Source organism: Orbicella franksi, chromosome 2 (assembly GCF_964199315.1).
Source record: "Orbicella franksi chromosome 2, jaOrbFran1.1, whole genome shotgun sequence".
Classification (NCBI taxonomy): domain Eukaryota; kingdom Metazoa; phylum Cnidaria; class Anthozoa; order Scleractinia; family Merulinidae; genus Orbicella; species Orbicella franksi.
This window is the reverse complement of record NC_138146.1, coordinates 12,303,390-12,319,782: the sequence shown is the minus strand read 5'-3', so window position 1 is coordinate 12,319,782 and position 16,393 is coordinate 12,303,390. Positions and strand designations below refer to the sequence as shown.

The window sequence follows — 16,393 nt, the reverse complement described above, 5'->3', positions numbered from 1 at the left end:
AACTTAGCTTTTTCATTTTTTTTTTTTTATTTATCGAACCATATTTTACATGGTATATATCTGCCCTAAGAGCTCAAAAGGGCTCATCTCGAGGGCTTACAGGTCCTTAATTCTCACACATGTAATAAAATCCACTTTTTCAGAGTCCGAAAGTATCAGCAATTCCTTCGCACTTTAGAGACAATGCGAGCAGCGCCAGGGAACAAATTTCCTCTAGGAGTAGGAAACAAAGTGGAATATAAAAGGAAATGAGCTTTTGTCTCATTATCAAAAACACATCTACAAATTGGTGCTGATTTGAATCTAATCGTCAGGTAGATCCGGTGGCCTTTCTCCAGCTGGCGGTGCTGATCGGCGGCTTTGATTCTGGCTTTGCACCTTCCATTATTTCTTTATTTCCGCATTAATTACACTCATGATGCTAATTCAGTGCGAGTATACCCTTGATTATCCAATGTTTTCAAAACGGCGCGCGTTGCGAAAAATGTTTGATGGATAACAAGCACAACAGCCTCAATTTGGCGCGACAGTATGCTCGAATATTCGTCCTTGGACATAATCTGTTCCTCGCGGAAGCTCACGGTTTTCCTCGAGCAACACTCTCGGAGCAGATAATGTCCCGGACAAATATCCGAGCATATTTTTTGCGCCAAATGGAGGTTGTTGTTTACATGGAGGTGGACATCACATATTAACGGAAAAATCACTTTGCGACCGACCGATACTCCTCGTTATAGCAGCCACCTCTGACAACGGGCCGGAGTTTTCATCCAGGCGTCAAGCCGTTCCATACTGTTACTGACACTGAAACTTATGTCCCACGACGGCCGTTTACAGAGAAGTTCAAGTGTATACCTATCGATTCTTCTCCTGTTTTTTGTTCTGAATTTTCTTTTGAAGTTGTTGACTGTGGTATTACCCTCTCGTTCTCTATTATTTTCTTTTGTACTTGTTTACAAGGCTTATCTATAGCAGTTCGACATCTTCTTAGGTGTATTTTCCGTTCAAGACACATTGCCGCTATCCAACTTCCTTTTAAAAAATGAACATTACAAGATGCGAAAAAACAATTTACGTCAATGTAACATCTATGAAACTGACGTTGCCTTATTTAGACCTATCTCCAACGCGAGAGCCACAAAAGAAAAAGATGGCTGGATATTTTGCCTTAAAACTTATTGAAAGTATAATGAGAATCTTTTTTATTTGTTGGAGTGAGTGTTAGCTGGGCTAATTGATTTGTTTATAAATAGAGCGATAAACTGCGGTTTCCGCCATGGAGCCGGCAGAGTCTATGTGACTTTTAGGTCACGTGGGGCAAAACTCAAACATGTTATTCTTTTGCCAGATAGCGATTTGCATTTTACGATGAGGTCATACATCCACTTATAACTTCAGTCCTGCAGTAATTCACAGTTTCACTGCAAATTGACTGTTAAGCAACCTTTGAAACCAATGGAATGTCATATGGTGAAGTCCAGCGCCGTGAACACAGATATCCCGTTCAGTTTGGACAGTCCTAAGGCAAGGAGAATTTTTACACTGAATACTCATGAAGAAAAACGGCTCGAAAAAGTGCGCTGGAACTTAGAAAAACAACGGATGGCTGAGACAAAAAAGTTTCTGAAGGCTAAAAAAGACATAATCATTCATCATTTTAGAATTCGGAAAGTACATTCTTCAGGACAAGTTGGTATCCATGACAGACTGTTGACAATGAACTCAGGCTGGAAGACATCACAAGAGCTGTTACCTTTTCGTTCAGGCTATTTGGACCTGCAGTGGTTTATTCCAGCGAAAAACAACTCTAAAAACAAAGAAACATGCATTTCTCAGCACGCTGGCACCTATTGCAGTGAAACCGCAACCGTTTCCTTTAGCGGTCTTCCTCACATGCGAAGAATTTTGGTGAGTGAAGAAAATCTAAGCTTAGATCTCATGCAGCGGTGTCGAGGGGGGTCAAGTTCAGCGAGACCCAAATTTCGCTGTCTGGAGAATAAAGAAGACCGCGACAAGGTTATTACAAAAAGGTCAAACTCCCCAGCACAGAAGAATTTCATTTACGAAAACTCCTACGAGAACAAAACAAAAGAAAAACCCTTATCTGAGGTTCTTCCACCCATTAGATTACCACCATTGCATTCGCAGAAAGAGAACAAGATCAAGGAAAAACGCGATACGACTTTAGCAATGACGGACAGAGTCAGGAAAGAAAAGCTTTGGAATGGTCTTGAGGATTGCCGTTACTTAAGAACTTATAAAAAACCAAGCGAAACAAATATTATGAAGCCCCAGCATAGTAGCTGTGTATAGTTTGACTACTGATAATAGAGCAAGCACCTCTTCAGGTAACTCGAAATTATGGGAGGTTTTTAAGGGGTAATTAATTAATGGGCAACATACGGAAAGCTGGTATCAATGTACTGAACAGACAAAAATAGAAAAATTGACTCAGTTTTGGCCATCAAGGGCAGTGTTCGGTAGCGAGCACTGCGCTCGAAGGTCAACATCTTGACGGGTTTTTCACATTACAACGCGTTTGAGATTAACCCATGTAAAACCCAAACAGAAAAAAGCTTGCATATAAAGCTAGATAAGAGATAATTTAACAAATAGACCACATTTTTCAATGACACACTCCAAATGCGTATATAAAAAACCAAAGACGTTTGATGTATAAAACTAAAAAAAAACAAGAACCTTGTTTTCCTTCTTTTAATAATCAGAAGTGGTAATCTTCAACGAGTATCAGTTAGTAATCAGTCAGTCAGTTTGTTTGTTGTTCGCCTCACCTGCTCAACAGTAGCCTGAAATGGCATCACGTAGAACCTCAAGAAACCACTGACAATCTGTTTGGATTTCTTTCCACTGTGACGATTTTTCTTTTTTATACTGGTGCATTTGTTCTATGCATTTATACGCTTTCTGTTTTCATTTTTCACTGTAATTCTAAATTGTTTTTGGTAGCTAGCTAACCTTCTACACCCGGGGGGAGGTACTTTGGGAATTTCTGGGTGGGGGTGTGCCGCTGGGACCCTGGAACCGTTGGCCTATACCAGAGCTAGTTCAGCTGAATTTTGCAAACCTATACTAGAGTAAACTCCCCAAATCCCCCCATCTATCGACACTGTTGAGGCTGATTTGCGTAAATTTAAACTTGCCGATTTGATTTCTTTATATTTTTGAGTGACAATTCCTGGTTTCCTTAGTCTAGATAAAATCTTCAACCAACTAGTCAGTTTTGTGAAAAATTATACCCTATTCTAGACCCGAACGCTCTGATTTATATACCCTATCCTAGAGTAAACTGCTTGAAAACCATACCCTTCACAGCGGCACATACCTGTATAGCCCATATATGGCAGTGTCCCCCACCCCCCGGGCTTCTACACTTAGCTAGAGATCATTTATGTAATTAAAGTATTGTCATTAACTATGTTTTTGATAATCTATAGTGCATGTTATCTAAATTACCTGTACGAAAGCAAAAGAATGCTGGCACTCCACTGAGACCACTGAGTATCAAATCCCTTGAATCTCACGGAATAGTAGAACAGCTGCTGAATACAGCAAGTAAAATAGCAGAAACAATAAATGACCGCAAACTGCAGTGGAGCTTCCTGTACACATCGACGCCAACAGTTTCTATTTCCCTTCCAACCGAAATATTTACTGTAAATTCTGTAAATTCACTTTGAAAGAAGGAACCTTTGGTTTTTCCACACCGCAGCTTTTTCTGTTGAAGCACTACCATTAGAGATGAACTTCTATGTCTCAGGAGAGAAAGTTTGAACCAAGGGTGCTGAGGGTGTCTACCATGATGCTAAAAATTCCGGAAATTTCGGTCGGAAATCAAATGGAAATGTCGGTTTCGTTTCAATCCAACCGGAATATTCAAACCACCTGTGGAGGTGATCCACTTGGACTGGTCGGATTGAAATTGTCCGTTGCATTTTCACAAACCGGTTCATTGCCCTACTTCTCTTCAGCAGATATCACTTATGTAGGGAATTCGGGAAAGAATTAAAAAAAATGGTAAGAGCCATTCCTCCTAGTTGGCCGGGTTTGATCGGAAAATGTCGCTAACCGGCTGGGGGGTGCTAACCTGCTGGGGGTGCTAACCGGCTGGGGATGCTAACCTGCTGGGGGGGCTAACTGGCTGGGGATGCTAACCTGCTGGGGGGGCTTACCGGCTGGGGGTACTAACCTGCTTGGGGGGGGGGGGGGGCTAACTGGCTAGGGGCTAATCGATTTGGGGGTTAAACAACTTACAAACCAATTTTTGTCACCATTCATTTTCTCCTCTTCTACACTTGAAGAACTTTATTCGCTTTAGGTAAAAAAAAAAAGAAAAAAAAAAAGAACAAAAAGAATTTTACAAACAGCAATAATATTGCAGGCCTCCAGGCCATTTGTCAGCATGTCGCTTGCATTGAGCATTTTTGACTTTCAACCACATTGTTCTTAACCAACAGTTTCCAGATATCCACTGAAGTCTTGGGTTGATCTTAAAAATGCCTCACATTTCCTTCTCAGTTGGTTGGGTGTATGTTGATAACAATTTCTCTTGTCCCTGGCCATACCCTGGGCAAAAGAAAGTTTAAATTTACTGAAATCTTTTTGGCACAGTTTTTTTATTCTATAATGCAAAGGGAAACAGGCATACCCAGGGTACTGAGGCTTTTCATACACAGACTCTGATTCACTCAAGTCTTCATCATGACCTGTGGCCTCACAAGTAGTGATGTTCACCTTTGAGTGACCAGAAACATCTCACTGCACAAGCAAAAAAAAAAAAAAAGCAATCTGCTGGGATAAGGGTAGAACAGGCATGGTATGGCTGGGTAAGCCCTGGCCACCTACTTAATGTAGTGGCCCAGACTCCATTCCAGTGAAGACCCATAAGTTGAGTTGAATTTGCCGAAGTTCTTGTCCTGTCACAAGGTTTTTCTTCTTTTCTGGTTTTGAGTTTGTCTTTAGGGTTACAGATTGTTTAAGTTACAAGATTGTGAAAGGGAACTCTTATTACATGAAACTGATTAATTAAATTAATTGGCAGATGGAAGGTGTACTCACTTTATAATTATTTCCGTGATCCTGAATAAGTTGCCATAAAAACTGTGCTTCACCTGGAGAAATGTGCCTCTCACCTTTCAGCTCATTTGCTGCCATTTTTTCGAACTCTAGACATGGGCAATAAAGCATTTGACATCAATCCTTGGGGTGTATGGGAGGTTTGTCATATCTGAACAAATTGTTACATGGGCTATGGCCCAGAGGACCATACAAACTTGAGGGCAGAAGGTCCATAGCTGTAAGCTTACTTTCTCTGGTAGAATCAAGACAAAATTATCTTTCTGTGTAGCTTATGTGGAGTGAGGAACATCTTTCCCATTGTTTTGTCTTAACAGGGGTATTTTCAGTCAGAATGCTGAACAGCAAATGCAGAACACCTGACAAGAGCGAAACTAATCTCAAGCAAGGAGTGCATTCGGCATTCAGTTAGAGAGATCTTTAATTAATAATACTCTACAGGACCAGACTGCAAGTTTATTTAACACGTTGCCCAGCAACGTGAGGTGCTGCCAAGACTATATTAAATTTTGTAAAGACACCAAAAACATTATTTTTAAGAGAGCTTTAGAACATCTGGCATAATTTTAATTATTTATTTATTCATTTATTTATTTTAGCATATCTTAAAACAAAATTTTATCTCGTTTACATATAGATATAAATTTTTAGATATCTTTTAACCTTTTTACAATTGTAAATTTAGTTAGCATCGGGCAAGCGAAGAGCCACCCTGTGGATATACTGCCCGAAATGCCATTATTATTATTATTATTATTATTATTATTATTATTATTATTATTATTATTATTATTATTATTATAAATACCCCTGCTGCACTGTTTTTCTTCAGAGCTTAATATTTACTACCCTTTCTTTCCTTATCCTTGATCTCACATTCTGTATTAAAAACTTATCCACGAGGTATGTGGCAAATTTGTCACATTTATTTGAATACTTTGGCTCCATAGACATGTATACACTGTTTGTATATAACCAAGGTGCCTCACTTTTAAAGGTCTGATTGGAAAGTAGAAGATGACAGGTTCCACTCCTGTTGGGAGAACTTGAAGTTCTTTGGAGTTCAACTGAGAAAATCATATCTTCTATACATGTACTTTAAAACAGTGCACAGGCCAAGTTCCTTTTCTTGAGTGTTCTTTTACCAAAATAACAAAATAACACTTAAAATCCCTTTCAATTCAACAATCAGGGTTTGGTCCTTAACACAACCTCAATTTACATTATTTTGCTGAATTACATTATTCATTTTCTCTACACTAGGCCTTTCATTTTCTTCTGGAAGAAGGTGGCTCCTTAATTAATTGATTGCAGTACATATTTTTCATAAAATTCACATTTTTTCCATTCTCTGAGACTTTAAATTCAAGGCCATGCATAAATGTTGGAGCATTATCTCACCTTTAACCACTGCTGTTGGTTCTCTATCTACTTCCATTTCTTCAACTTCCTCAGTGTTACGACCCTGAACACGTTTACAAGTGACAAATGTTACTAGAAAAAGAGCCTCCTTTGACAATGATTTAAGTTACAAGATATTTCACAAATCAAAGCTCTTCTGATAACAATTCCCTAGGAAGCAGTTTGGTAATGTGTAACATGGTAATTCTGTCAGAGGCTCATTTGAAACACTGCTGAGCAGAGTTCTCAGTATGTCTTTTATCATTCACAAGTGATAATAAGTGACATTACATAACAACTGACTACAAAAACTGTAAAGTCACCACTGACAGTGAGCTGCCACTCCACTGCTGGTAAAGATCTGCCTGTTGTCACATTCTACTGAGAACCATTATAGAGCACTGTTGTCCCTCAATGCCCAGCAAAATACATGTAAATAGTACAGAAATGTACATCACAAAAGAAACAGAATGACACTCATTGTGCCCTTGCCATGGCCACACTCTTGGCTCCAGCCACTTTGTCAAAAGCCAAATATCCCCATTTGCAACCCTTAAGACAGAGGGTCCTACTCAGAATTCACAGGGTGCCCACATTGTCCAGACTTTCTTTATTAGATTGTTTGGAGTGGATGATCCTTAGTTAAGACAAAAACCGGGAATTTCAGTCTTAATTAAAACAGAACCAGTGGCAAAACTGTTGTCATGGCATGATGTACATTTCTGGTGCCAAGTTTAAAGAACAGTGCTATAATATCTCTAGACATATTGCTGACTTGGTGTTTTGTATTTGGAATGACTTATGACGTTATCACTTTCCTCATTTGAATATAATACAAAAACCTAAATATCTCTAGAACAAGAGGACATTTCAAAGGGAAACACAATTCCTATTTATTTTCAAAAGCCTTGTAAATAAGCAGCGGCCATTATTTTTTCTTTTTTAAAATGTAATAAAGAGAAATACATTCAATGCTTGTGTAGTAAACTACTGACCTTGACTTTTCTTTTAGGAATGGGAACTGCAGCATTAGCATCAAAAGCCAAACCAAGATTCTGAAGATTCTGTTTCAGTGTTTTCTTTTGGTCCCAATTCTGACGCAATGTTTGACTTAGGTGTAATAATAAAGAAAGAATGTTTCAATTGCATGTACCTTACACCAAAATGTGGCTTAGTCTTAAAAATGAATTTTAAATGGTTAATGGCTGAATTAAGTTTCACATGACAATGTAACTTAAGCATTAGTACATTTACTGGTCTTGTCATGCAATCACAATAATATTTCCATACTACATCTGATCATTCAAGCAATTCGTGTGACGAGGAAGTCTACACAAAAGCAAAGGCTGCTTGAAGTAGAGTCGGATCGTAGCACAAGTCAAGTTCAAACCCGAGTCAAGTTCATCTTCTGGTTTTAATAACTGTGTAAAAATGGTGTCCCAGAGGTATATGACAGCACAAGGTCTTTTTCTTGACTGTAAGTAGTGAGAATTAATTCCTGCTTTGATTTGCAGCTAATTTTCAAAGAAGCAAACATAACTCAGCATCCATTAATTTTCCTAAGAGATTCTGACCTCTATTAATTACACACAACTGAGGCTGAGGTTCTATTTCAACGAAACACTGCTCAGAAAATTGATATAGAGAATGGAATTAGCACTTTGTAACACTCACACACCATTTTGTGGTATCTAGAGGGAATCCACAAAGGAAAAAATATATTCCAACCCAATTTCTGTGCAATCATACTGGTGGAGGACATGGTATTTCTGTATTAAAACACTTATTTGTTTCACCAGATTGATCACATCCATTGTATCTTTCCCTTGTATTCAGGTTTTATAGAAAGCACTTCTCTCAAAAATTCTGGATAGTGAGGCTCAGCATGTAGTACCAATAGTTTAAAGCTTATAGTGCTTGAAAAACATGCAAAACAATATCTTAGCCTTGTGATTACATCTGAAGTGGAAAACTGTTTCATGCATATGTATGACCTAACTGACATTACTTTTCACAACAACAATGGTTTGGCCAAACGATATCATAAAAAGGGAAAAGTGAAATAAAAAAAAAATATTGGCTCAAACTTGACTCGTGCTCAAACTTGATTTGTGCTACTATTAAATTCCTTGAAATAATACATGCATGCACTAAGATAATTTGGAAAAACGACCAACTGTAACAAAACTACAAAGGTAGTTGTCTGGGTCAAAGTACATTACCACTGCACAGAGGATAAAATTAACTTCTTAAAGACATGGGAAAATATCAGCAGTTGATCTTAAACTCAGTTTAAAAACCGAGTGACTTCTAAAATTTCTTAAATGTTAGCATGTCAGTTTGAGTCCTGGGGACGATTGGTATGAAAATTTTCCTTACATATTTTTAATACACCATCAAGCAGGCAGCAGGTAATGAGTGGGAAATTATCACCTAGGGAATATGGTATTGTTATAAGATGAAAGCCTAAGGAGCAGCCGATAAGTTAGGAGAATTAACTCTCAGGTAGGAGTGAAAGGGTTTGTGATACAGTAAGCTAGTGGTATCCGGTCACTTCGTTCCATTCGTTGGTCACTTCGTTCCATCAAAGAGTCACTTCGTTCCAAGGGGAAACTAAGCAAGTAAACTTCTAATCTTACAAAGCCACTAAACACCTTAAGCGGATAGAATGTCCTTGAACTGTCCGGAATCTGGTCGTTTCGATACAAAGTCGTTTCGATACAAGTCGTTTCGTTATAGATCGAAGTCGCTTCGATACGCACGTAAAGTCGATTCGATACACATCTAAAATCAATTCGATACAAACTTCTAGTTTACTTACAAAAGAAAACTAGAAGAAATATCCCAATGAAAGTGTTTTCCTATTTTTTTTTCTTAGCGCAAAGAGCGATTGGGAGACTGGCGGAGCAACTCGTTCGCAAACGATTAGATTCAAAACAGACCAAGCATTCGTTAACTTGGAATTTTCGGAAAAATCTATTGAGAATAAAAGTTTTATAGCTTAGTTTACCTTTGGAACCAAGTGGCTATTCTTTGGAACGAAGTGACTATTTGGTGGAACGAAGTGACTCTTTGATGGAACGAAGTGGTTGGAACGAAGTGACCGTAAACCAAGCTAGTTACATCAAGAAACTTCGTGAGTGATTGGTCCGAAGAGTTCTTTGAATCATAAATCAAAGTGAGAGAGAAAGGGACTCACTTTAACACTTTCACCTTCTTCTCTCTTTTCTTCCTTTTAAGTCCGGGTTTTGTTGTATTTACACGCTTTTTCCTCTGAGTTTTCTTCCTTCTTACTCCAGTCATGATTCACACGATTCAGCGTGGACTCGAAAAATCGCCAGGCGTCTCTCCGTAAGAATACTGGACACCAGTCGCTCCAGATTCTCTCGTTCTAAAAGGATTTCATCAAAATGGCGGCAACAATTTGAAGGCAAGGTACTTCAATAATCACTAAACAGGGAACGAAATGGACCCAAGAGGAGATCAACCATTATCTACATCGCACCGTCAAAGTTCAGAATTTTACGCTGGCGAGTCAACAATCAACTATGTTTGGCAGGTACAGTGTTGCTTGAAGGAATTCGTGTTTGTTTGCACGTGTGATTCGCACACTTGGCACTTTCCCGGGTCATTAGCGTACATATAAAAACCCCCGGTAACAAAATGAAGAATTTTTAATGCGGCTAAGTGAAAGGAGACAAGTACGCAAACTCCGCTACAGTTTTTCCTATTAAAGCTCTTGTAATTTTGCATGCTAGCAGATGCAAGGTAAGCTTGCATTTAATTTTAATTAATTTCTGAACCAACTTGACAAGCAATCTTTTAAAACTCTATCAGATTACCCGTTTGTTCTGCATCTCACGGTTTGGTTGTTCGTTGTATGAAATATTTAGTATTAACTATACTTGCAGATACTTTTTATGTATATAGACTTTGTAACTAGGCTCTCCTTTAACTTAGTATATCATTTAAATAGTACTCTCAGCAGGGACACAGTTTTGATCCAGAGGCAATGAACAAGGCTGTTGATAGCCAAAGGGACGTTCGAGGCCAGGGACAAAGGTGAGTACTGAGTAGCACAGCTAATTTTACCGGAAATCTAAGCAGCAATACAGAGCAAGTTTGATGTAGTATGCTTGCAAAATGTAGGATCAAATGTTGGAAAACAAAGTAGTACTTATATTTTACATACAGTTTGATGTCTTTTTTTTGCATGCAGTTTCTTCCAATACATACAGGTATATATTATTTTGTAGCAAGTACTCTGTGTAAGCACCCATGAGTTGACCTACATCCCAAGACAGCTAGGCTACAAACAACATAGCAACTCAGTGATTTCTTTTCTGATTCTCTGGTGAGAGTCAAAGGAGGAACAAGAAATCTCTTGCCAACAACCAAGTGCACGGACAGTGGAGAATTTTGGTGTTGCAGATTTGGCTAATATGAATGAAAATTATGGTGGTTGTTAGCTATAGTGTAGGAATCAAGGCTTGATCGCGTAACTTTTGTTCGAGATTTGGAGATATTTAGTAGATACAGTAGGGAATCTTTGAGGAGCACTTGATGCTCAAAACCTTCATACATTGAGATTGACAGGCAAAATAACTCCCCAAGAGATTGAGACAGAGATTGACAGGCAAGATACTTCTCCTTACATGTCTCTGCACTGTTGACTGTGCTAGAAGAATGGATACATTGTAACTGGTACTCAAATATTAGAGTGTTTAGAGAAAAAGAATTTTGATGTCAGATTCTTCTTCAAAAAAGATTTGACGACCAGCCAGATTTAAAAATCGCTGTCAAACAGATTATAATGTCCCAGTTCTGTCTAACAAATTTAGTGCTGACCTTAAGAAGGAATAAAATTAGTAAAGAACACCAGACAAACTTGGCGTAAATACATGTAGGGAGGACACTGCTCAGCGGTTGGTGTAAGCCTGGAGGGGGAGACTCCCATATAAAAAAGACAGGAGTGCTCATTGGAAATTTTGAAAATAACCCCTAAGAGGTACCAAGATCCTGTTTTGTGGGCGTGGTTTGAAATTTTTCTCCCCTAAGAGTTACCAATTCTTACATAATACATTATCTTGTGTCATATTGTTTTGGCTCAATACCCTATAAGGTACTGCAAAAGCTCCTGCTATAGACCTTTTGAGGTTAAACACCCTGAGAGATACTAAATCTGCATTTTTAACCCCTAAAAGGTACAGTAAGCACCCCGTCATTTTTATATGGGGTCCCCCCCCCCCCCTGGGGAGAGTGGCATGAGAGTCAGATAACAGCTAGAGGCAAGGTGCCACAAGCTGAAACCTTGGATGGCCACAAGCTATAGTGGCAGTCACACATCTGGAACCCAAAGCCAGAAACATGCCAAAGACATACTGAATACCCACTAATGAAGCTTCTCTTATCTTCTCAGCAGTGCTGGATTGGACAAGATTACATGTATAGTCAGGTCGCAAAGCAGAAAATTGACAAAGTAATAAAGACATGATTGATCATCACAGTTATACACTTGCATGAAAAAGTAAACATATAACTTGTATATAAAAACGAAGCTTGGGGAAGTTGCTTTGGAGACTTAACCACCACTGTTACATGCAAAGTTCTAACTGTCCAAGGCCTGTAATGCTAGCTAGAGCTTAAGCCAGAAACAGATTCATCATCTTTCTCTTCTCTCCTCATGGAGAATGGGACCACCAATCCATCTCCTCCAAGGAATTTGGTCTTTTGCTGCCACCTCTGCTTCCCTCCTTTTGATCATTCTTGCCACATCTCTCTTGGCTGTCCTCTTCTGTGGTTGCCTTAATTCAGGTGCCCATGTTAGTGCTATCATGGGATTTTGTTCTGAAGACATTCTCAGAACATGGTCCAGGCATTTCCACCTCCTAGCTTTTAATTGTTCACTGATTGTTCTTGTGCCTGGTCTTTCTCCAATTTCTTCATTACTGACCTTCCTAACTCCTAAACTTTCAGGATTTTCCTCAAGCATTTGTGCTGGAAAACATCTAGGTTGGATTTGTTTTCTTTGGTCATTCCCCATGTCTTGCAACCATAGGGTAGATTAGCAGCAATATTGGTCTTGAAGATCATGATCTTTGTCTTCCAACTGAGGAGGCTACTTTTCCCAGAAACAGATTAGTAAACATTTACATGAGTGAACATAAGCAAATAAAATACAAGAGGGATAAATTCAAACTAATGGCTTAAAAAATTACAAGGTTCTTGATAAACCCATGGGCATGGAAGCACAAACCAAACTGTGTCACACTTGATCTCAGACCTACACCATGTGGCAACTACATATAGACAACAACACTAGAAAATAGCTCTCTCAAACACCAATCCCACTACTTATTGAATACCTGATTGTACATGTATACACTTACCAAAATTTGCAAACCTTCTGTAGTAGAATACCTTCATTTGTTGACTCATTACTTCAGCCTATATCCAAAACACAAGTGTGAGTTATCTACAAACACTAACAGACTTCATCAGTTTTGTTGAAAAAAACATTGTAAACAAACAAATATGATTATTTTGTGTTGATAAAGTCTTGAACAAAAGTTATTTGATCAGGTCTTGATTCTAACTGACAACACATGTAACATTAAAGATTGCTCATTTTTATCAAACTGCAACAGCAGAATTCTACACAGTTCACTTGGTTAGTGCTCAAGTGACTTCTTGGTCCTTGTATGTTCTGAGTATGACTCTCACCAAAGCCACTGGGTTGCCATGTTGTTTGTAGCCTTGCTACAAACAACAAGATGCAGGATGTGGATCAACTCATAAAAGCTTACATATGGTTCTTACTGCAAAAATATATGTACATACATCTGTATGTATAAATTCATGTATATATCGAAAAACCACATGTAATATAAATATGAAACTGTTTGGAACTACACAATGTATGAAGAACTGCGTGACAATACATATAAAACAAATACTGGATGGAGCACTTGAGTATATTTATTTTGAAATTTTGGGCATATAAATTGCAATTTGCATAGATATACATGTATTGCAATTTGGATAATTATGCATATTGTAATTTTGATGTAAATATTGACTCGTGATGTGTCAATATCACTTATATGACAAGCATAATGCAGAGCCTCTTAAAGGATATGACCATACATTTGTCTTCACATTTATCAACAGTGAAACCTCTATTAAGCGGACACCCTTGGGACCTTCCTAAGTGTCCTCTTAATAGAGGGTGTCCACTTAATAAATGTTTATAACAACTGTGCGATGTTTGTTAACAATATTAACATTCAATGGTTCCTCTGTACTGTAATAAAGTTCTAGGTTGTAACGAAGCTATCCAGAGTTCAAGTTCATCAGTTTTCATTACCAACTTTAACTTGTTTGTAATAATGCCCTTTCCATACAGCAACGATAATAAGGGTACATTTAATCGACTATTTCAAGGACGTAATCCAATGCCACAATTTGTCAATTCAGTCTGGTGTCCGCTTAATAGAGGTTTTTAACAATAGAAATTAGCCAAATACAATTTATTTTAGTGTCTGTGTCTGCTTAATAGAGGTGTCTGCTGAATAGGGGCTTGTTATAAAGCGAAATATAACACGTTAATTTTGGGACCAGGCTAAGTGTCCACTTACTAGAGGGTGTCCGCTTAATTGGGGGTCTGCTTAATAGAGGTTTCACTGTATTATGTAATATGGTTTGGTATGAAACTACACACTAATAAAACCATTTAGTGTATAGTCCCCAAGGAGGGGGGAGAACTCCTGTATAAAAGTGGTGGGGGTGCTTGTTGGAAATTTGGAGAAGAACCCAAAGAGGAACCAAGATCCTATTTTGTGGATGTGACCTGGGCTTTTTTTCATTCCTAAGATGTACCACATAACACATTAACTGGCACTTTCATAATTTTTAATAGTGATTAGGATGATTGCTTTGAGTACCTTCTATTTGTAAAGTTGATTGTTAGATATATCCTGTCATACTTTTGTTTTGGCTCCATTGGCCCTAAAAGGTACTGCAAAAACTTCCGCTGTGGACCTTTTGAGGCTGAACACCCTAAGAGGTGCAAAAATTGCTTTCTTTAACTCCTAAAAGGTACAATGAGCACCCTCGTCCTTTTTATGTGGGAGTTCCCCTGTCCCAGGGGTATAGTCCCGTGTTAGAAATTAGCAGCCACCCACTTGCCCATGTGAGTGTGAGAAGCATCAGGTGAGTATAAATCCTAGATTACTCATCTGTTTGGCAAGCATGAAATTATTTAATAAGCTTAATTACTGATAATACTCCTTTGTAAATTGAATATTAACTGAATAAGTGACATGTTGTTTGCTCTAATGTCTTGATTCTAGGGATATACATGTATCCAAATTCATGAATGCCAGCTGTTCGTTTACATTGTAGCTGTTTTTCAGTTAGATCTACCAAAATGTGGAAAGATTTCCAAGGAGTGTCAAAAGTTGATGATAAAAACAAGGATGAAACTGTTAAATTAGTCTGTAATCCTAAGGAGGCATCTGGTAATTGGACCAGAACAAGAAAGCTCAACACGAAATGACAAGCTGGCATCCGTGATTATGAGATACCTAAACAAAGTACGGTTTGTGAATCATTGTGGAGATTTCTTTTTTTGGGGGGCGGAGGGTGGGGGGGGGGGGGGGGGACATGGGAGGGGAGGCATCCTTCTGGGTGAGTGAAAATTTTGCCAGCTGAGTGCATTTTGAGAGTCAGTCACCCGAATGATGAGTGCTGTCGGGTGTCTGGGAAACCCGAATAGCGAATAGTCACGAAAAGCGAACAGCAAATAGTCCCGAATAGCAAATAGCGAACAGTGCAAATGGTGCAAATAGTCTCGAATAGTGCGAATAGTGGGTAACAGTCTCGAATAGTGGCCCAGATGATAGTGGCAAATAGTGGCAAATCATAGCAAATAGGGTACCCAGTATCTCGCAGTCAACCTTGCAGCAACATGAAATGGGATTTTCCCGCTAAAAAGCACAAACGCTTATCAGGACAAAAGGTGTTTCGTAAAGGCCCAGGTTTTAGCTCCTTAATAAACAACATCTCGAATATTAAGCAGTCAAACGTCGTTCTACATTTCCTCAAAATTGAGAATTGTTTCTCCTTCAAATCAGACTTCGATAGGCCATGGTCTCCCAAATGTCTTCCAATTGCAGAATGTTTATGCTGGCCAATGCGTTGGTGCAAGTGTCGGGTTGTGTACCCGACATAATCTGTGTCGCACAGATCACATTGAAATTTGTAGACCACGCACTGATTGTTGACAATCGGCAGCTTCTTCTCTTTCGGGGCGAGGACTTGACTGATCTTTTTTGACTGAAAGACAGGCTTTATTTGTACTCCAATTTTTAATGTCGGAGATGGACAGCCCTAGCCTGAGTCTGGAGAAGAAAAGTTAATAAATTCACTGAAATTCTGTTGCTTTTTTGGATAATTAATTGACGCAGAATGTTAGATCTAAAGCGGTGACTATTGACGACTATTCGTCACTATTTGCCACTTTTCACAACTGTTCGCCACTATTCGCACTATTCGAAACTATTCGCACTATTCAGGACTGTTTGCTGTTCACTATTCATGACTATTCGCTATTCGCTGTTTGGGTTTTCCAGACACCCAAGTGCTTTCAAACTTTAGTTTCCAAGAGACTCTTTTCCATGGTTGAATTCATGTAATCAACCTGGTAAAAATTTGCACCAGAAGCATATTCTGGGTCAGGCTTTTAGCCAGGATTTGAAAAGTGGGCGTCCAAAAGGGGCCTGCTCAAATGAACAATTTATAATGCAATATATGGAAAATAAAACAGTTTTCTTTAAAAAGTGGCCATCCACAGGATGCCTGAACACCCATCTGACTAAAAGTCTATAATGAAAATGTT

At 38.7% G+C, this 16,393-nt stretch overlaps 2 protein-coding genes across 2 annotated transcripts in view; one reads left to right on the top strand and one right to left on the bottom strand.

Moving 5' to 3' along the window:
- Positions 1-4,295: 4,295 nt before the first annotated feature.
- LOC145480037 (nucleolar protein 16-like) lies at positions 4,296-10,010 on the bottom strand. Its single transcript, XM_081458535.1, has 5 exons — positions 9,695-10,010; positions 7,491-7,605; positions 6,496-6,559; positions 5,077-5,183; positions 4,296-4,584 (listed from the first exon to the last, which is right to left on the bottom strand). The coding sequence occupies exons 1-5, from the start codon at positions 9,796-9,798 to the stop codon at positions 4,465-4,467; spliced, it is 510 nt and encodes a 169-aa protein (XP_081314661.1). The 5' UTR covers positions 9,799-10,010; the 3' UTR covers positions 4,296-4,464.
- Positions 9,920-16,393, top strand: part of LOC145479958 (nuclear pore complex protein Nup107-like) — a 37,085-nt gene continuing 30,611 nt past the window's right edge. Inside the window, exons 1-2 of the mRNA XM_081458436.1 lie at positions 9,920-10,054; positions 10,472-10,557. Coding sequence (XP_081314562.1) covers positions 9,962-10,054; positions 10,472-10,557 — 179 coding nt within the window. The 5' untranslated portion in view covers positions 9,920-9,961. The remainder of the gene's footprint in view (positions 10,055-10,471; positions 10,558-16,393) is intronic.